Here is a 21,107-nt window from a genome sequence, read left to right on the forward strand (position 1 = left end):
GCGTCCCAGGCCAGGGTCCCCGAGCAGCGGGCGGGCGCAAAGCGGAGCCGCGTCCTGCAACCGCCGCGGAGCCGGGAGCCGGGCCAGTACCCCCCCCCACCCGCCGTGATGTCAGCGGGGCCACTCTTAAAGGGGCAGGCCGCCCGCCGAGGGTCGGAGCAGGGGGGCTGGGACCCGCGGGCACGGGACAAGGGGACACAAGGGGTGCTGTCGGGGAGACAGGGTCAGTGCCAGCATGGTGTTGGACAAGGTCGCGGGGATCCAGGCGCTTGCAAGGACAGAGAGATGCCAAGGCCCTCGAGGGGGGCCCTGAGAAGCTTTGGGGATCGGTCCCCTCCAAACACGAGGACACGGGCTCACGGCCACACGGCTGGCCTGCCCGAGTCCGTGGACTACATTTCCCATCGACGCAGTGGCGAGGGGCCGCCAATTGTGGGGAAGGGTTCGCCGCGGTGTCTGTTGGGAAGTGTAGTCTATTCGGACTGGCTCCTCCACTCTTTCCCAGCGCACAAGTGGGTCAGCAGGGAGAGGGGGAGGGCGAGGAGGGCATCGCCGCCTGCTTGCGGTGTTCTCCAAGTACAGGGGTTCCTATGAAGGGCGGAGGGATCTGATGGGATCTCCAGTCTCCCAGTGGGGCCTGGCCTGCTTTTCATCCCATTCAGGGAGTGTGTGTGTTATGTTTGCGTGTGTGTACCCGCGTGTATGTGTGTCACACGCGTGTGTCCTAATGGGGAGCCTGTCGCTGTCCACTGTCTGTGCTCTGGGCACCAGAACCTCTCTTTGTCCTGCGCGGATCCCTTTCCAGTGGCGGTGCGCTGCAAGAGCTCACTTGGTGAGGGGTCAGTGCGTGCTTGCGTGCGTGCGCTCTCTTTCTCTCTCTGCGTTTTTCCTTTCTCTCTCCCTCTGGGGTTCTAGTCTCCCGTCTATTTTCTATTCTCTGCTCTGGGTACCTGCTTTCTCTCTGCGCGTACATCTTTCTCTTCCCTCTCTCTCCCTCTATCAGCTGTCTACCTGTTTGTTTATGGAAGACGGGCTATCTGCTCTTTGTCTCTTCCCTCTGCCTCTCTGCCTCTGCCTATCGGCTCGCTCTCTCTACTGTCTCTGCTCTGTCATCTCTGTCTCTTGCTCTCTCTTTCTATTTCTGGCTATCTTCTGTCTCTCTGCTCTGCTCTACCTCCGGCGATCTGTTCTCTGTCTCTCTATCTCTCTCTCCCTCTCTGGCTGTAGTGTCTGCCGTCTCGGTGGGTCTCCATGTTTATGTTTTATCTCCCCCACCCTCCCTCCCCTCTGTTTGTGTCTATGTATACCACTGCCCCCCTCCATTCCCCAAGCTTAAGGAAGGTGGGGGAACACATCCAAACACACTTCAGCATCAGCATCCCAAATTTATTCTCCAGCAGCTGTGGCTGGTGCAGGAGAGGCAGCGTGTGTGGACTGGGGGCGGGGAGGAGGCTGGGGGTGTCCCAGAGAACGGCAGGCATGGGGGCGGGGTGGGGGTTCCGAGCAGGGAGGGGCCATGCACTGGCATAGCAGTGATGAGTTTCTGGGTAGAAATGTCTAGAACGAAAGCCGACCATAGGGGAAGGGTCCTCCATAAATCCCAGGGACCCCACCACCAAGGCGGGGAGAGGGAAGGAGGGGGTTGTTATGGGAACAGGGGGGCACAGCCTCCCAATTACTCTAGAACTGGAGTGGGGGTGAGGGCTCATTCTGGAACAGCCCTCCCCATGAGACTGTCCCCAGAGTGGGCGTGGAGGAGAGGCACAGAACCTATGGGGAGGGGCGTGTGTCTGGAATCCCCTGGAGCGGGGACAGGGTCCAGGAGGCTGGGGAGAAATCTAGAGCTCATTATAGCTCAGTCTAGAACACGGGCAGGCTCCGAGGTCTGTTTGGAGCCTGGGATGCTAGGGATTCTGCTGGGGTGGGGGGGAGGGAGCTGGGGTCTTGGGGGGTATCTAGATCCCAGTAGGCTTTGGAGGAAGTAAGCTGTGGTGGGGTGAAGCTGGAGTGGGGTGGCGCCGGCAGAAGGGGCAGTAGGGACACCTAGTGGCAGCAGCTGAGATTACATGACTTGCACAGGCATCGGGCTAGTGGGGCTGCGGACGTCTGGGTGCAGGAAGTCGGGGTTCACGTAGGTGAAGCCCTGGAAGTCGGACTGGTCGATGCTGGCCAGTACCAGGCGGTCTGGGGGGGTCAGCGCGGGCGCCGCCCGCGTGAAGAACTTGTCGAAGTTCTCGCCACTGCGACCGCACTGTGAAAAATGAAGAAGAAGAAATGAGGGTAGGGGGTGAGGACTGGGGGATGGGGGAGCGAGTGTCCTTATGCACGCCATCGGCTGTCTCCCCAAGTGCAGGACGCAGACAGTCAAGCGCTCCACCCTGAGACACCATGGAAGACAGGCCTGGTGATCCGATTCCTACAAGCCCAGTTCTATTGCACAGGTGGGGGGGGGGCGGGTCCCGAGAGTTCAGTCTCTTCCAGAACCTCTACATGTCCCGCCTCCCATGCCCGCCTAGAGGGGGGGTGTCTCTGCAATTCCTTCAGGAGATTCCCCACCCCCACCCATGCCGCCCCCTAAACCCAAGGGGGTGGGTGACTGACCGGCCTGGGTCTGAAAGGAGGGGCAATCTCCAGCCGCTCTAAGCGCTCCCAGTCGATCCAGCGGAAAAACCCGTGAGCGCGGATTGTGGGTTCCCCGTCAGGCCCGGAGCCTAGGCGCTTCGCAGGGTGCTTGGTCAGGAACTGTGGGAAACAAAACAGAGAGAGAGAGAGAGAGAGAGAGAGAGAGAGAGAGAGAGAGAGAGAGAGAGAGAGAGAGAGAACGGATAGACACCGACAGAGACCCAAGGAACCAGGAGGGGGAGCGAGACATGATGGAGAGATGGGGTTCCGGGGGGCACGCAGGGAAGCAAATAAGAGAGGAGGGCGAGAATAAACAAGAGCAGATGAAATCCGCACTCAAGGGGGTGGGGTAGATGGTGGGAGTAGGGGGCAGAGAGATCCAGAGAGAGGGGTAGGGCAAGAGAAGAATTCAAGAAGGGGTGGGGGGATGGAAAGGAGGGAGATGAGAAGGAAGAGGAGGATGTTGAAGAGTGTGGGGCAGGGGTGAAAGGGGAAGGAGAAAGAGAAAACAAAAAGGAAGAAAGGTATAAAGAAAGCACCCAAGGTTAAAAGCAAGACCCAGGGACAAAGGGGGAGGGATGAGGGATGCCCAGAGGGATGGCAGCGACATGGTGAAGAGAGAAAGACCAAGGTGAAGGTGGACACACACAGAGAGCGGGGCAGAGACCCAGAGTGAAGGGAGTGGGATGAGGGATGCCCAGAGAGAGAGGGGCAGAGACCCAGGGTGAAGGTGGACACAGAGAGAGAGAGAGAGAGAGAGAGAGAGAGAGAGAGAGAGAGAGAGAGAGAGAGAGAGAGAGAGAGAGAGAGAGAGAGAGACAGAGACCCAGGGTGAATGCAGACACACAGAGAGGGGGGAGGCAGAGACTCAGGTGAAGGTGGACACTCACAGAGGGAGAGAGAGAGACAGAGAGGGACAGAGAACCAGGGTAAAGGTGGACACACACACACACACAGAAAGACAGACAGAGAGAGAACCAGGGTGAAGGTGGACACACACAGAGAGGGGGGACAGAGACCCAATGGCCAAACATTCAGAGGGAGAGACAGAGACCCACCCAGCAGGACAGAAACATTCAGAAAAAGAGTGGTATATGTGTGTGTGAGTGTTTCCAGTGTGTGTAGATGGAGAGGAAGGTAGCAGAGACCCAGAGTGGAGGGACAGAGAGACAGAGAAGAGATCCACCGGGGTTGGGAGCAAGAGACCCAGAGAGAGGGGGACAGAGACCAACAGAGAGAGAGGGAGAGATGGAGGCGCAGAAAGAGGAGACAGATGCCCAAGGAGAGGGGCACAGAGACAGAGAGAGGCAGTGGGGGATGGAAACCCAGGGGAGGTTTAGGACAGTTCAGACAGCAGCGGGTGGGGTGGGGGTGCAGAAACCCAGAGAGAGGGGAGGCAAGACACAGTGGAGGGTGTAGGGGCCGAAAGGGGTGGGGGACAGAGATCCAGAGAGAAAGGAAGACAGAGACCCAGAAAGAGGGGGTGTGGGCAGAGACCAAGAGACCAACAGAGAGGGGACAGAGATGCCAAAGCGTATTGGTTGAGACCCAGAAAGAGACCCAGAGGAAACAGAGACACGGAGAGCCCTTGTCACATGTTGATGGAGAGACAGAGAGACAAAGGAACCCAGGAGCCCGAAGCTGAAGTGTACTGACATGTGTTGAAACCCACTGGGGGCAAGCATACTTCCCCCAGCTTGGCCTCCATCAGCCCAGAAGAAGAACTGGAGGTTCAGAGAGTTGAGGGGGTGCAAAGCAGCAGGCGTTTGGCTGGCTGAACCCACCCAGTGTTAGTGGGGGGCGGGCCTTGGCCTCTCCGCCCTCCCTGCAGTGAGTTGAGGTTTGGGGAGGGGTGGGGTCACCCTTGGGATGACGGGCGGTGAGTGGACGTTCCAGAGAACTGTGGACATGCTAAACCTTGTCCCAGCGGATGGAAACCAAGTGGTTGGAGGAAGGAAGGCCTTTGAGTAATGTGCACCCAGCTCGGTAGGAACTACGGGACGGGAAGCCCTCCACAGGAGCAGTGAGGGGCCATGGTGGGCAGGCCTGGTGAGTGTGGGGTCAGTGAGGCGCTCACCCCCTTGCAGATGGCCACGGCTTCCCGGGAGAGAGACTTGGGGTAGGTGACCGTCTGTTCCATGATGGCCTGAAACAGCTCCTCCTCATCCTCCCCATCAAAAGGGGGCTAACGGAGTCAGGGGAAGAGAGAGTCAGAGACACACAAAAAATGGCCATGCCCACACCTGCCCCTGGCCCACCCCAACATCCAATCAGAGAAAGCCGGACCCGCCCCCCTGCTGAGGCCAAGTCTTTCTCCCTTCTCCCCCTCTCTCCTCCCCTCCTCTCTCTGCATCTCTGCATCTCTTTTATATTCTGTCTCTCTTGATCTGCCACACATACCAGCAGGGCGTTAACTAGGCAATATTGTCATTTTAAAAGAGACAGAAAATATATATATACATTTTTTTTCTCCAGGGTGGATGATAGCCCCCAGTCTTATGAGCTTCCAAACACCCACTGCTCTCAAGTCAATTCGGACTCGCAGCCACCTGCATAGGGTTCCCGGTGCTCTTAATCTTTGCTGGAGCGGACAGCCTCATTTTTCTCCCTTGGAGCAGCTGGTGGGTTTGAACCTCCGACCTTACAGTGAGCCTCCCAATGCTGAATCTGCTATGCCACCAGGGTGCCTTGGTTTTGACTCTTGTATTTATCTGGTTTATTACTTTGTCGTCCTATAGTTTCTGGTTTTTTAAATGTTTATTTATTTATTGTTTAGGCATTAAGAAATATTATGCTGAGGAGGAGTTCATGGTACACACCCATCATTGCCATCCAGATCACTGCTGTTGAGGCAATCCTGACTTGCAGTGACCCCTTGGGCAGGATAGAACTGTGGGTTTTCAAGACTGCACGTCGTTACAGGAATAAAGCCTCATCTTTCTCCCACATAGCAGCAGGTGGTTTTGAACTGCTAACCTCGTGGTTGGAAACCCAACTCATAACCCACTACAACACCACAGCTCCCCCATTACATTAACAGGACCTTTTTATAAAACTTTTAGGTCGATGCAGTTTCCCAAAGTGGTTGACACCAACCCCTGGGGGGCACTGGAATGATCCAGGGGAACTCCAAAAACAGATACTTACACTTTATCTTGGATTATGGGGCAGAGCACAATATTTTTAATTGTCAGGGGCCTCTGGGTAACTTTTCTTTCTTTTTGACAAGGGGTGGTAGGACAAATACGTTTGGGAACCTAAGGCGTATAGTAAAATAAAGTTGGGGGGACTTCAGGACCACGGACAGCGTTAACCAACTGCTCACACCTCTCCTTAGACCAGTGGTTCTCAACCAAATGCCAGGACCCTTTAATCCAGTTCCTCATGTGGTGGTGACCCCCAACCATAAAATTATTTTCGTTGCTACTTCATAAGTCCTTTTGCTACTGTGATGAATCTGGCGACCCCTGTGAAAGGGTCATTCGACCGCCAAAGGAGTAGCGACCCATACCTCAGACTACGGTACTATATAGTTTTGGACCAATGGAATTACAACAAAAAGCAACCTATCCGTGAGCTTTCTGACACCCCCTCCTATTGTTATAACCTGCGCCACCCTCGACAGGGGCCATGCCATGTCACCTCTGTCCCCAGATGTCCAATTCCTGCGCTGCGCAAAGGGAAACCACGGCCTGAGACCACGCCCTCTCACAAGACCCCGCCCCGCCCCACGACTCCCGCCTCGCAGAGGCCACACCCCCTTTCCCTTACCTGTCCCGCCAGCATTTCATAAAGCAGAACTCCAAAGGACCACCAATCCACGGACTTCCCATAGGGCTGGTAGGCAATTATCTGGCAAGAGGGAAATGGAAATCGAGCGGCTTAAGACGAATAAGAAGCCAAAACGTATCGGTTTACTTCATGGCGGTGGGATGAGCCTTCGCAAAGCACATCCCTTTTCCATCCAACGCTGTGTGCCCGAGTCCTGTCGCAAGTTCCCTGCTCCCATGCATTTTTCTTTCTCACCCCTTCCTGCATGGTGAGCTTGGTTTGGGGAATAGGGATGGGAGGCAAATTCTGCCCTTTGTGTCTTGTAATGTTGAGAGTGCTGCTGACCATGTTTTTCAAGGATTGGTCACTTCTTAGGCCTCTCTGTTATTCGGTTGCAACGTAGTCCCCCTCTCAGGGTGGATTCAATTCCAGGTTCGAAGGGCGTCTAAGGAGCCACGTCTTTTCTTGTTGGTTCTTGTTCATTGGGATTTAATACATGTGTGATCTCATTCCACAGTTCAATCACGTCCATCAGTACTGGACAGTAGCTACCACAATCAGTTTCCAAACATTTCTTTTCTTTTTTTAAACATTTTATTGGGGGCTTGTACAACTCTTATCACAATCCATCCATTGTGCATCAAGTACATTTATACATTTGTTGCCATCATCATTCTCAAAACATTTGCTGTTTGAGCCCTTGGTATCAGCTCCTCATTTTTCCCCTCTCTTTCCACCCCCTCCCTCATGAACCCTTGATAATTTATAAATTATTATTATTTTGTCATATCTTACACTATCAGACATCTCCCTTCACCCACTTTTCTGTTGTCTATCCCCCATGTAGATCCTTGTAATCAGCTCCCCCTTTCCACTCCACCCTCCCTCCACTCTCCCGGTATCGCCACTCTCACCACTGGTCCTGAAGGGATCATCTGTCCTGGATTTCCTGTGTTTCCAGTTCCTATTTGTACCAGTGTACATCCTCTGGTCTAGCCAGATTTGTAAGGGAGAATTGGGATCATGATAGTGGAGGAAGGAGGAAGTATTTAGGAACTAGAGGAAAGTTGTATGTTTCATGGTTGCTACACTGCACCATGACTGGCTCATCTCTCTGCAACCCTTCTGTAAGGGGATGTCCAGTTGCCTAGAGATGGACTTTGGGTCCCCAATCTGCACTCCCCCTCATTCACCATGATTTGATTTTTTTGTTCTTTGATGCCTGATACCTGATCCCTTCGACACCTCATGATCACACATGCTGGTGTGCTTCTTCCATGTGGGCTTTGTTGCTTCTGCCCTAGATGGCCACTTGTTTACCTTCAAGCCTTTAAGACCCCAGACGCTAGATCTTTTTATAGCCGGGTACCATCAGCTTTCTTCACATTTGCTTATGCACCCACTTTGTCTTTAGCGATCATGTCGGGAAGGTGAGCATCATGGAATGCCAGGTTACTAGAACAAAGCATTCTTGCATTGAGGGAGTACTTGAGTGGAGGCCTAATGTCCATCTGCTACCTGAATACTAAACCTATACATATATGCACATAGATCTATTTCCCCATCCTCATATCTAAATATATTTACAAATGCACATGCCTCCATTTTCTACATGGATTCTTTGATCTCATCTCCCTTTTGCACCCCTCCCCACCGCAAACCCTTGTTCTACTTGCTGTCCCTATAGGGTCAACAATCTTGGGTTTCACAGACCGAAACAAACCTCCATTGATGTAACACTTCTGAGATAGGCTCCGATAGAAACACACAAAAACCAAACCAAACAGAACAAAACAAAAAGATAGACAATTTTGGAAACCAGATCCGGCCCTGCTTGCATCATGATGGGGTGGGGTGTGGGGTGTGGAGTACTGACAAAGTTTGAACTGTATGAGGAGCTGATGCCAGGGGCTTAGGGGGAGAGCAAATGTTTTGAGAATGATGAGAGCAATGAATATACAAATGTGCTTTACACAATTGATGTATGTAAAGATTGTGATAGGAGTTGTATGAGCCCCTAATAAAATGATTAGAAAAAAATTGAACTGTGCAAGTCAGATTTATGCTACTGATTGTCTAGGACCCATACTTCAAGGGTTCTTCCTGTCTCTATCACACCAACCAGTCTGGTCTTTAATACAAACAAACTAAAAAAGACCCTTCCAGATGATTTTGGGGGAGGAGGCACTGCACCCTTTGGAAAAGCTAGGGAGCACACCTTGTCTCTTTTGTTTGGAGTTCTGTTGTTGCTTTATGCTGTTGTTTACTGGCTTCCTGTCACTGTTAGGAGAAGCAAGTCCTCAGGCCTACTTCCTCATTCAAGCTGCTCTCCGTACAGCAAGAACCAGCTTCCTATAAGCCCCGGACACCACCCAGGAACCACAGGAACTGCTGTTTTGTTTTGCATACACAGAAGGTGCACAGGTGGCCTAGCGGGTTACCCACTGAACCAACAGCTAGCTGTAAAGTCAGCAGTTCGAACCCACCAATTTCTCCACAGAAGAAAGACGAGGCTTTCTGGTTCTATAAAGATTTAAAGTCTCTTTCTTACTCCTTATTTGTATTTTTGGTCTTCGTGTTATTACTCTTTGAACCTTACTGCTTCATTTCAATATCTATATATATATAGATATATATTTTTCCTGTTAGATTTCCCAGTCTGTGAAGCACCGGAGTGGATGCCTAGTGAGAATAACTGATACCAGGGTTGACAGGGGAGGCAGGGGTGGGCCGTGGGTGTTAGGGAGGGAAAGAAGATTTAGGGAGTAAATAATGAAGGTGGGAACGCTAGAAGGGACTGTGATTGCACAATTCATTTTAAAGGTGATTTAACCATGGGGAGGTGCTCTAAAATTGTTGCAGGAATGATTGTACAATTCTTCTTGATATGATTGAACGATTGAATTGTCTGATCTGTAAATTATGTGCCAATAAAACTGTTGGGGGAAAAAAATATTTAAAGCCTTGGAATCCCAGGGGGTCAGTTGGACTCTGTCTTATAGGGTCATTCTGAGTCGGAATCAACTCGTCGGCAGTGGGCTTGGGTTGGTCTCAAATATAAAAGTGACCTAAGGCCCCAAGCACAAGAGCCTGCACCCACCTAGAATATTTGGTTAGCTGCACAAAGTCCAGGGTTCAAACCCACCAACTGCTCTCTCCTGGGGAGAAAGATGAGCTTGACAGGCTTGAGAGCTACACAGAGGCCACTACGAGTCAGAATTGACGAGAGGGCAGTGGGTTGGGTATGGGAGCCCTCTCTCAGAGCATCATGGGAAATGGCCCAAATTTCAGAGACCAATGATTTGGAAACCTGAACGCACACCAGATTCACCTGGAGGGGGAGCTGTTGAATATTTAGACATTCACCAACAAATCAATCGACCAAACCCACTATCATCCACTTGCTTCCAACTCATAGTGGTTCTATAGGACAAAGTAGAGCTGCTCCATAGGGTTTTCCAGGCTGCCCTATTTCGGCCCCCTAGTGGCTCTGTAGGAGCCCTGGTGATGCAGTGATTACACATTGGGCTGCGATGCACATGGTCAGCAGTTCAAAACCACCAGCCGCTTCAGGGAAGAAAGACAGGACTTTCTACTGTCCCAAAGAGTTACAGTCTCGGAAACAAACCCACAGGATTAGTTTTACCTGGCCCCATAGGGTCTCTATAAGTAGGTAATCCATTCAGAGGCTGTGAGAGTTTGAGAGGCTCTGAGCTGACACCCCAGCAGTTCAGCAGCCACTCGGGGTTAGGGGGTGGCAGGGATTAGATACTGCCTGCTCCCATAAAGGTATAGGCTCTAAACCAGTGGTCTGACTCTAGGTTATTTTTATTTTTGAGACCAACCCAAGCCCACTGCCGACGAGTTGATTCCGACTCAGAACCTTCCTACTGCTGTGACCCTTTAATATAGTTCATGTTGTGGTGACCCCCCCCAACCATAAAATTATTTTCCTTGCTACTTCATCACTATCATTTTGCTATTGTGATGAATCAGGTGACCCCAGTGGAAGGGTTGTTTGACCCCCCAAAGGGGTCGCGACCCACAGGTTGAGAACCACTGGCTTAGAGTCTCAGAAACCATATATGGGAGCCACTATGAGTCAAACTAAGGAGGCCTGATGTTAGAATGGGTTCAAAGGTGCTTTTTATGGTCAGCAGCTCAAAACCACCAGCCACTTTGGAAGGAAGATGAGACCTTCGGCTCCCTTCGAGATTTACAGGCTCAGAAACCCACTGGGGAAGTTCAACCCTGTCCTGCAGGGCCTCTGCCAGTCAGAACCGGCTTGGTAGCTGTGAGGGGAGTGGGCATGTAGTCCACAAGGGTGAGCGGGTGGAATCTTCCAGAAGCTGACCGCTACATCTTGTTCCCGAGGAGGGGCTGGCACGGCTGGGTGGTTAACCCACTTCACCATCAGGATTTGTTAGACCAGTGTTTCCCTTCCCAAGATGGGCAAGAGCCATGTGTACGGCAGCATTGCCCACAATAGCAACAAGGGGCCCCTGGTGGCCGCAGTGCAAAAGGTCAGCAGTTAGAAACCACCAGCGGATGTGGGAGACGGGAAGCAGCGGTTGGTGTAAGATAGGAGGAGAAGAAGAATTTATAGTCTATCAAAGGGTCATGAGGGAGGGGACAAAAAGAGGAGCTGATACCAAGGGCTCAATAAAAAGTAAATGTCTAGAAAATGATGATGGCAGCATTATGCACAAATATGCTGGATACAACTGATGTATGGATTGTTCTAAGAGCTGTAAGAGGCCTGTGTGCTTTACACAATGGATGTATGTATGGATTGTGATAAGAGTTGTATGAGCTCCCAATAAAATGATTTTAAAAACTTAATAGGAAAAAAAGAACTGTAAGAGCCCCAATAAAATGACCTTTTAATAATAACAACAACATCATCAAAACAACCCATCAGCCTCCCCATGGGAGAAAGATAGGGCTTTCTACACAACTCAATGCTGACTCATAAGGACCTCATAGGGCAGGATAGAACTGGTCCCAAGAGTTTCTGAGACTGTAACTCTTTTCAGGAGTAGAAAGCTGCGTCATTCTCTTGTGGGTGGAGCAGTTGGTGGCTTCAAACTGCTGACCTTGCAGTTAGCAGCCCAGTGTGTAACTACTACTCCACCATGGCTCCCAGGACGGAACACAGGGGCCCGGTCATGAATAATGATGCACTGTCCCAACGCCTCGGGACACAGGCCAAGCTGGATGGTACCATGCTAGGCAAAGTCAATCAAACCCATAAAGACAAATATAGCGATGGGCCCAGCATTATAAAAGAAAATTGTTTGATGATTAAAAAAAAACACAATGGTTTTCACACCAAAAGAAGCAGACTTTGATGGTTACAGCAAGGAGAGGAGGGGAAGGGAGGATGGGGGAAGAAAATTTAAAATTTTTATTTTATTTAAAGACCACTACACTTAACTGGAAGATCCATCTGAAACACCTGTAGGAATAGCTTCCAACCAATCCTGAGGCTCAAAGGCAGTCCTACCCACTTAGAGTACTTAGAGGAGACAGCTTTCAGGAGCCACTCAGGATTTCTGGGAGGGTGGGGGTGGGCGTGGGAGGCTGTGGGGGAGGGGCAGGCCATGCTCACTCAGCCTATTCTGGAAATAGTCACCACCTCCTGAGAAAGTCCAGAAACTTGTGCTGTGCACTTAAGAGTTCCTACCTACGAGCTAGTCCCACGCCTTCAGAGCGTTCCCCCATAGATTCTGCCTACTTTGGCTCTTAAGGCTTCCAGCTACCTCCACTAAGAACACTCAGTCCTGGGGCTTTGTACACAGTGGATGTTTCTGCCCAGAGTCCTGCCCCCTGCCCCTACCCCATGAGAACAACCAAGACTTGTTAGTAGGTCCCCCACCCTCAAAATCAGGCCCCACCCATCCCCAACACTCGCCCACCCGGCCACCCTTGCCCAGAGCCCAGCGAGGAGGAATTAGCAGTTACCTCAGGGGCTATGTAGTCTGGGGTCCCACAGAAGGTACGGGTGGTGCTCCCTGGGAAGACGTTCTCTTTGCACATGCCAAAGTCAGTGATTTTGATGTGTCCTTCCGCGTCCAGCATGACGTTGTCCAGTTTCAGGTCTCTGGGGGTGAGAGGTGAGGAGAAAGGTAGGGGAAGGGTCAGCAGGCTGAATAGAGTCCTACATTGGAATCCTCATCCCTCTGATAGGGCCAATGTCCCTTGAGTTGACGTCAATTTAGGTTGATCTTATGGGGGAGGGTGTATGTAGGTAAGGAGCCCTCATGGCATTGTGAGTTATGAGTTGGGCTGCGAAGCACAAGGTCAGCAGTTCGAATTCCCTAGCCACCCTTTGGGAGACAGACGAGGCTTTCTCTTCTTGTAAAGATTTATATTCCTCGGAAACCCACAGGAGTCCTACTCTGTCCTTTCGGGTCACTATGAGTCAGAATTGACTCCATGGCTGCGAGTGTGTATGTAGCTGTGTATTGCATTCTGTCTTAGGTGGAAAATGAACACAGCACATCAGGGTCCTGTTTGACAATGAATGTACAAAGGAATCCCAATGCTGCAGTGAGTTTAGTGTTTTAGCAGCATAACTTTAGCTGCTATCCCCAAGGTCATTGGTTTAAACCCACCAGCCGCTTGGATAGAAAGACATGCACACCTGTTTCCAATAGAAAGTCTCAGAAATCCTATTGGCAGTGCTACTCTGTTCTATAGAGTCACTATGAGTTTGAATCCACTCAAGGGCAGTGGGTAGGTAGGTCCTACTGCCATTGAGTCAATTCCAACTCATAGTGACCCTATATGGGGTTTATTTGGTTTTCTTTTCTTTTTTGAGACTGTAAATCTTTATGGGAGCAGATAGTCTCATTTTTCTCCTGCAGAGCAGCTGGTGGGGCAGGAATTGGGTTGCACACTGCAAGACCAGCGGCTCAGCTCCACCAGCCCAATGCTCACCCAAACATCTCCACCAGGGCTCATACGTATCCAATGTTCAGGGACACGAGTTACACTTTCTAGAACATTCTCTTTCACTGTGTTCTGGCTGTTCCGTTTCTGGTACTCTAGTGTCCCTGCCCTCTTTCCGTCTCGGCTTTGCTTTGGGGTTATGGTTGACCATCAGTCTCATTCACATAGATTTTCTTTTTTTTTTTTTTCCACCGGAACACCATACTCTCAGATAGCATTCCTTATTCTGTGAGCTGATTTGTAAATTTCCTAAAGAGGCGGGTGACCTCAGGGAGAGTTTTGGTTAAAGGCTTCAGGGTGCTGGTCTCAGCAAGTTCTCTAGTCTCAATTAGGCCATCCTATCAGAGTTCATCTATCCCGGCAATGATCAGAACAGTCGGGCACCATCTAGTGCTTCTGATCTCAGGGCAGATTAGGTCACCGGGCATAGGGTTTTCAATGGCTGCTTTTTGGGGAAAGAAGATAGCCAGGCATTTCTCCCCTCCTCCCCCCCAACTAGGAGCCTAGTCTCTCTCCCTTGAGAGGCCTGGAGTTGCTTACCGGTAGATAATGCCCTGATTGTGAAGGAAGAAGAGCCCAATGGCGATTTCTGCTGCATAGAACCTGGAGATGCGGTGGAGAGCCAGAGATCAGACTAGATTCCACCCACTCCCAGCTCCCCTCCTTCTCCTTCCCAACCTGACCCAAGACTCACGCGGCATGGGGCTCCTTAAACTTGCCCAGTTGCTGGATGTGGTACATCAAGTCACCTCCAGTAACATACTCCATCACGAAATACAGGCGGTCCTAGAGGTCAAGAGGGCGGGCTTTAGCGCCAAGGGCACGCCCACTCTGAGCAGAAGTAAGAGGCTCAGCATCCACCCAATCAGAACGGGAGTGTAAGTGGCCACGCCCAGCTGAAGGTCCCAACGTTTCAAACCCACCCGGCTACCAACTTCCACTCGCCCAATCACCAGTCACTCCCTGCCCTCTCAGAACGGAAAATTGAGACCCACCACCTGCATCGAATTGGAAACACTGGAATCTCTACTGCACATATATGCTATTCTGGCCACGCAAAGGTAGGTGGATCAAGGCCACGGGGCCACTCTGCAGCAGAAAGCGTGCCGGCGTTGGCCGCTGTGAGTGGGAGCAAGCTCCGCTGTGGTGGCCTAGGTTTGGTTTGGGTGCTAACACGTGAAGGAACCCGAGTGGAGGTGCACCTTCTGCAGCGACGCCTCCTCAGGGGCCCATCCACCTGACCACGCCCACTCAGGACTCAACTGCCTGGCTATGGTCACAGAAGGCCTCATTCAGCTGGCCACGCCCACTCATCCATCTATCTGGTCACGCCCATTCATGACCCACCTGGCTTAGCTATGCCCACTCACGAGCCAGCCACTTGGCCACGCCCACTCAGCCCCAGCCTCGGCCACACCCACTCAGGACCCATCCACCTGGCCATTCCCACTCAGCCCCAGTCTGTCAGATCCAGCATGGACCCTCCTGGCCACGCCCATTCAGGGACCCACTTGCCTGGCCACGCCCACCAGGCCCTATCTGTCTCCCCAAGCGGCCCACCAGAGCATTTCAGGGTCCTTGCCGTGTCCTCAGCTCAATCCCATAGCCAGTGGCCCATCCAATTCCTCCAGGGTCCACCCACCTCAACCGCCACTCCTTACCGGAGTCTGGAAAGTAGAATGCAGCTGAGTGAGGAAGTGGGGTCGGCCGCCTGGGCCTCGGCCCCCCAGTGCCAGCACGCGCTTCTCCACCAGCGTGCAGTCCACGTCATCGTCCTGCACGATCACGTCCTTCTTGAGGATCTTGATGGCGTAGAGCTCGTCAGAGCCCCTGCGCTCGGCCAGCATCACCTGCAGGAGGCAGACCTGGTGATCCAGAGCCTGTTGGGGACTGTGGGCGGAGGGGCGGGGCGGGGCGGGTACAGGATGCTGGTCCGCACGCACCCTTCTCTGAGAAGCATACTACCCATCCCCCCCACCCTTGCCTATCTCTCTCCCTGGAAACCTGGTCCTCCCTCATCCCCTGCACTTGCTCCTGAAGGCTCTGGCCACCCCCTGACATCGCTGGCGCCCCTCCCCAGAGTCTAACCTTTCCAAAGCTGCCTTTCCCAAGAACCATGAGGAAGCTGAAGTCGGAGATGTGCAGGCGGCCCGAGCTCAAGCCGAAGAAGCAGCGCTTGGAGTCCGTGGGACTGGGAGATGGAGACGGGATGGGGGAGCCGGTCGGGCCCATCCGCACCCGCTGTGAACCAGGGGCGAGAGAGCAGGAGGTGAGTGTCAGGATCCAAACAAATTGAGAGCCCCAAAAGAGCCAGCCTTCAGAAATGAAGGAGTGGAATGAAGGGGTGGGGTATACACGAGAGGATGAAAAATTGTCTGCCCCCTCCCTGCTTACAAACGTTATCTGGCTCCCTGTAACCTTTATGTATTATCTAACTCAGGCTTGACTTGCTGTAGGTAGCCCAGGTGGTGTATTGGTTAAGCCTGGGGAGCCAGCCTGAACCGTCAGTAGTTCAAAACCACCAGTCACTCCTCAGGGAGAAGGATGAGGCTTTCCACTCTTGTAAAGAGTTAGAGTCTGGGAAACCCCCAGCAGTTCTACCCTGCGCTGTAGGATCGCCGAGTCCATGGAGTTGATGGCAGTGAGTTATTGTTGATGTAGAATTTAGTTCCTTTGTTGATTGTTGACATTACTATCCTGGGATAGTTGGGTTATTTTTTTTTAATCGTTTTATTAGGGGCTTGATAGTTGGGTTTTGTGTTGACATGATTGGGCCAGGATTCCCAACGGTTTGAGAATTGAGGCCTCCCCCACCCCGTGATGTGACCTAATTATCATGTAATCAACTCCAAGACAGGATCTGCTGTGAGCAGCAACAAACAACGAAACCAAACTCACTGCCATCAAGTCGATGCCGGCTCATAGCAACCCTACAGGACAGGGTAGAATTGTTCCTGTGGGTTTCTGAGACTGCAATTCTATACCATAGCAGAAAGCCCCATCTTTCTCTCCTAAGGAGCAGAGAAGCTGGTGATTTTGAATTGCTTCCCTTAAGGATTGGAGTCCACTGCATAACCACTATGCCACCAAGCAGCCAAGATGAGGGTGGCGCGCAGTTCCCTTACTCAGGTGATCACTAATCCTGATACAACTGAAAGGAGGTTTCCTGGGGTTGTGGGCTACTTTCGATATGAATCTCATTGTGTTTGGGGCTCACAGTGACTCTAAAGGAGAGAATAGAATTGTCCCTGTGGGTTTCTGAGGCTGTGAAATTTTACAGGAGCAGAAAACCTCACCTTTTCCCCTGAAGACCGGCTGGTGAGTTCAAACAACTGACCTTGTGGTTAGTAGCCCAATGCTAACTCGGCCACCAGAGCTCCTTTCTTACAGAAATAGACCCCGTGGAAAGCTTGCTTAATGGTTGCTGGTTCTGGCTCATGCATCTGGTTGGTTCACCTCCAGCCTTTAGACTTCAGCCAATGGCCTGCCATATTGTCTGTTGATCCCGAGAGCCACCGGCGGCCTGCTGTGTGACTAGTCAATCAACCTATCCTCTCACAAGTCTGACCTGCTTACCTTGGACCTCCTTGGGTGAAGGAGACGGGGGTAGACAATAAGAGGGGACGGGTCAACCCTAAATAAGCAGAGACACCCAACTTGGAGGAGGACAAGAGTTAAAGACAAGAGAAGTGGAGGTGTGTGCTGCTGCGGAAGCAATCCTGCCACACGGTGATCCAACACTAGATGCCTGGAGAGACAGGCAGGCTGAGCAAGTGTGGGCAGGAGCGTGGGAGTGCACCCATGAATATAAATAGGTTTGATGGTGCCTATTTGTACCTGGGTATTTCCCTTTGCTGCAAGCATATCCCTGAGTGTGGTGGGGCACACAGGAGGCAAAATGTTGAACACTTCTTAGACATAACCAAACACCTTGAGGGAGTGAGTCACGGAGCCTGGGGGCTCAGGGCCACGATGTCGGGAGACACAAAAGTAAAAGCAACCACACACACAAAAATGATGAGTCTGTGTGGGAAACTAACACGGAGGGAAACAGGACGAGGACTATATCCCCTAACCTGACAGAGGGAGTCTGGAAAGCTGGTAGTCCATGGTAGGGAAGCCTCCACGTTGGTAAGTTAGAGATAAAGTCCAAGTACACGATCCTGCTTTAAATAGCATTCCCACAGACTCTCCCCTGAGCAGCTATGCTGCCTTCAAGTGAGCACACGTTTGGTTCGATCTCCCTACAGAAGCAACAATGATCCTTTTGCTCTCTCTTCCCACCGTGACAACCAACCCCCCTTGTACCTTTCCCCAATGCAGGTATTAGATTTCCTCACCTGGGAGCTCAGGGACCTTAATGTAGATACCACCCACCTTGTGATACATGTAACTACTGAATATGCATGTCTTCTGGCTACCTATAAATATCCCAAGATAGTAAAGCTTCTCTCTCACTTCTCCCAGTTACACGTGGTCCATCAAGAGAAGTTGAGTTGAGCATGCGACCATACACTGTGTCTACTCTCTCTCCTATCCTCTTTGACTTTACTATCACTTTTATATATTATCGCCGTACAATTGTGCCCACTGGTCCTTCGGCTGTTGGAGGCTGGTTTCCTCTGACAAGGGACTCTGGTCTCTTCTCTTTACCTAGAGCTCTGGGGGCCCCATGGTTAAAGTGCTCAGTAGCTAATGGAAAGGTCGGTCGTTGGAACCCACCAGTTGCTTCCATAATGAGTCACAGCCTCAGAAGCCCCATGGGGCAGTTCTACTCTGTGGTACAGTGTGTTGAGAAGGCAGTGTCCAGGGGGCTGGGTGACGTAGTGGATTAGGCTGCTAACCACAATGTCAGTGGTTCAAGTGCTCCACCAGGCTTTCTGCTCCTGTAAAGATCTACAGCCCCCCAAAACTCACAGGGTAGGGGGCAGTTCTGCTGTGCCCTGTCGGGTTCCCTGTGTTGGAACCCCTTTGGTGGCATGCACTTCCATTTTCTATGAGGCCATGTGGGTAGTTTTGTGTCTTTCTCTTTCTCGGGGTACCCTGCAATCAACTTTCAGGAAGCTCTCTGACTCTCAGGTGGTGCCAGGACTCCCTGGTGCCCAAGGCTGTCTCTGTAAACGAACACATTTCTTCCCTGTGTGAACATCATCTTCTGTCACTCTCCCCCGCAAAAGGAGCTCACCCACAGCAGGGGCCTGCTCGGCCAACACCTCAGGAAATAGGTGTTTAATGAGTGAGTGGACCGATGAGAGCTCTGGGCCATCATCTTGGGAAGTGGGGGGTGGTGATGGCACTAAGTTCAACTTGCATAACATAATCCACAATGTGTCCATGTTGTCGCTCCTACTTGGGTGAGGAGAGACTGGGATCTTAAAGGCTTGAAGATAAACAAGTGGCCATCTAACTGAGAAGAAGCAAGGCCCACAAGGAAGAAGCACACCAGCCTGTGTGATCATGAAGTGTCGATGGGATCAGGTATCAGGCATCAAAGACCCAGAACAAAAAATCATATTGATGTGAATGAGGGGGAGGGCAGAGTGGAGACCAAAACCCATCTGTAGACAATTGGACATCCCTTTACAGAGAGGTCACAAGGAAGAGACGAGCCAGTCAGGAAGCAGTATAGCACCGATGAAACATACAACTTTCCTCTAGTTCTTTAATGCTTTACCCCTCCCCAATGCACCCCCTCCCCATGATCCCAATTCTGCCTTACAAATCCAGCTAGACCAGAGCATGTACACTGATACTTATAAGAGCTCAAAACACAGGGAATCCAGGACAGATAAACCCCTCAGGACCAATAATGAGAGTAGCGATACCAGGAAGGGAAGGGGAAGGTGGGTGGAGAAAGGGGGAACTGATCACAATGATAAATGTACACACACCCACAAACACACACCCGCCAGGGGGACGAACAGAAACATAGGTGAAGGGAGACAGTGGTCAATGGAAAACATGAAAAAATAATTTATAAATTATCAAGGGTTCATGAAGGAGGGAGGGTGGGGAGGGGTAAAAATGAGGAACTGATACCAAGGACTCAATTAGAAAGCAAATGTTTTGAGAATGATGAGGACAACAAATGTACAAATGTGCTTGACATCATGGATGGATGTATGGATTGTGATAAGAGTTGTACGAGCCACCAATTAAATGATCTAAAATGAGGAAAGATGTTTTGAGTAAAAAGTGCGGCATGATTTTGTCAATAAAAAAAAAGATTAAAAATACTTTAAGGTTTAAAAAAAAGTCTTGTGGGTGGACATCAAAGATGGAACTGGTGGCCGCTCTCCTTCCAGAGCAAAAAAGAATAAAGACCATCAAAGACACTTGCTGCGGCTGTTAGGGGCCATCAAGTAGTTTTTGACTCACGGCAACCCTGTGCACACCAGAGCGAGTCACAACCTGGTCCTAGGCCAGCCTCACCATGAATGGAAGAAAGCCACCAAAGGACAAAGGGACCACACGAACCCTAGGATTCAGGAAACCAAGTCCAGAAAACTAGTTGTTGCCTAGTGACCGCTACCCACCTCTTTGAAAACCAAACTAAACTCACTGCAATTGAGTTGATGCCAACTCACAGATCCCCTGGACGTCCGTCCTGTGGGTTTCTGAAGAGGCTGTAACTCTGGACTGGAGCGGAGAGCAGACTACCTCATCTTTCTGTTATGGGGCAGCTGGTAGATTTGAACTGCTGACCTCGTGGTTCCCCCACCAGCGAGCAGCCCACTACACCACGAGGCTGAAAGGGACCACCAAAGACCGGGCGGGAGAAAATATGTGAAGCAAAATTAAAAATCATAAGGTGCACCGGTGGGTGGAACCTGCAAGACCATGGCCCTTAGACATCCTTCAAGCCTGGCACTGAACTCCACCTCCTGATTTGCCTTTCAGCCAGGTCTGTAAGGAGGCCAGTAGCACCAGGAAATACCCATTCCTTAGAACAACAAACCACTAGTGATCAAAGGGGCAGCGCTAGCCAAGAGACAAAGTTCAGAAGGCAGGTGTGGGTGTAGGTGTGGGTGGGGAAGGTGTTGGACAGGAGAGAGTAGGAGGAATAAGAAGGAGAAAAACATGAAGGACTTGGGTGAGTGACGTCACATTGTGGGGCTGGCAACCCAGGACGTGACACAGAGTGTGTATGGAGTGTTGAGTTGAAAAGCGATTTGCTTTGTAAACAAACGTTCACCCAAACCACAATCTAAAAAGTTAAGAGTGGGAAGAGGGAGTGTTAGAACCAATTGTGATGACATATCTACAACTCCGGTTTGATTGTTTTTTAAGCGATTTAACGAAGGAAGTGGATGATATGTGAATGTTGTATCAAGAAAGCTACTTAAAAAAAAGGAAAGGAAAGGAAACCAAACTTGATTACCATGGAGGGAGGGTATGTTAATGGTGGTGGAATCGTTTGGAAAAGCACATGAATCATGGTCGTACAACATGAAGCGTATGAGCCTCGCCACTGAATGATACATGTGGAAGGTGTTGAATTGGAGAATGCGTCGTGGCGGTATAGTCTGGCCATCATGAAAAAGTGTAAGGATCACATGAACAACCATGAGTATAAGGAAGAAGAATGTGTTCTAGAATGCACTGCGGTGTCTACTGCACGGTTCCTCTTGATATGATTGGAGTATTGAATTGTATGGCATGCGGATGAAGTGCCGATAAAACTGTTATTTAAAAAAAAAACGGTTAAAGGTGAATGGAGGAGAGAAAGGCTACCATGATCAAGTCAAGCATCTGGGAAA

The 21,107-nt window shown here is 51.0% G+C and overlaps 1 protein-coding gene across 1 annotated transcript in view; it reads right to left on the reverse strand.

Annotated features, from left to right (window-relative positions):
- Positions 1-2,062: 2,062 nt before the first annotated feature.
- PRKCG (protein kinase C gamma) overlaps positions 2,063-21,107 on the reverse strand; it is a 31,646-nt gene continuing 12,601 nt past the window's right edge. Inside the window, exons 10-18 of the mRNA XM_075536874.1 lie at positions 15,436-15,588; positions 15,009-15,197; positions 14,042-14,133; positions 13,888-13,950; positions 12,358-12,496; positions 6,394-6,474; positions 4,700-4,807; positions 2,602-2,742; positions 2,063-2,251 (exon numbers count right to left, since the gene is read on the reverse strand). Coding sequence (XP_075392989.1) covers positions 2,063-2,251; positions 2,602-2,742; positions 4,700-4,807; positions 6,394-6,474; positions 12,358-12,496; positions 13,888-13,950; positions 14,042-14,133; positions 15,009-15,197; positions 15,436-15,588 — 1,155 coding nt within the window. The remainder of the gene's footprint in view (positions 2,252-2,601; positions 2,743-4,699; positions 4,808-6,393; positions 6,475-12,357; positions 12,497-13,887; positions 13,951-14,041; positions 14,134-15,008; positions 15,198-15,435; positions 15,589-21,107) is intronic.

This window comes from Tenrec ecaudatus, chromosome 18 (genome assembly GCF_050624435.1).
Source record: "Tenrec ecaudatus isolate mTenEca1 chromosome 18, mTenEca1.hap1, whole genome shotgun sequence".
Classification (NCBI taxonomy): domain Eukaryota; kingdom Metazoa; phylum Chordata; class Mammalia; order Afrosoricida; family Tenrecidae; genus Tenrec; species Tenrec ecaudatus.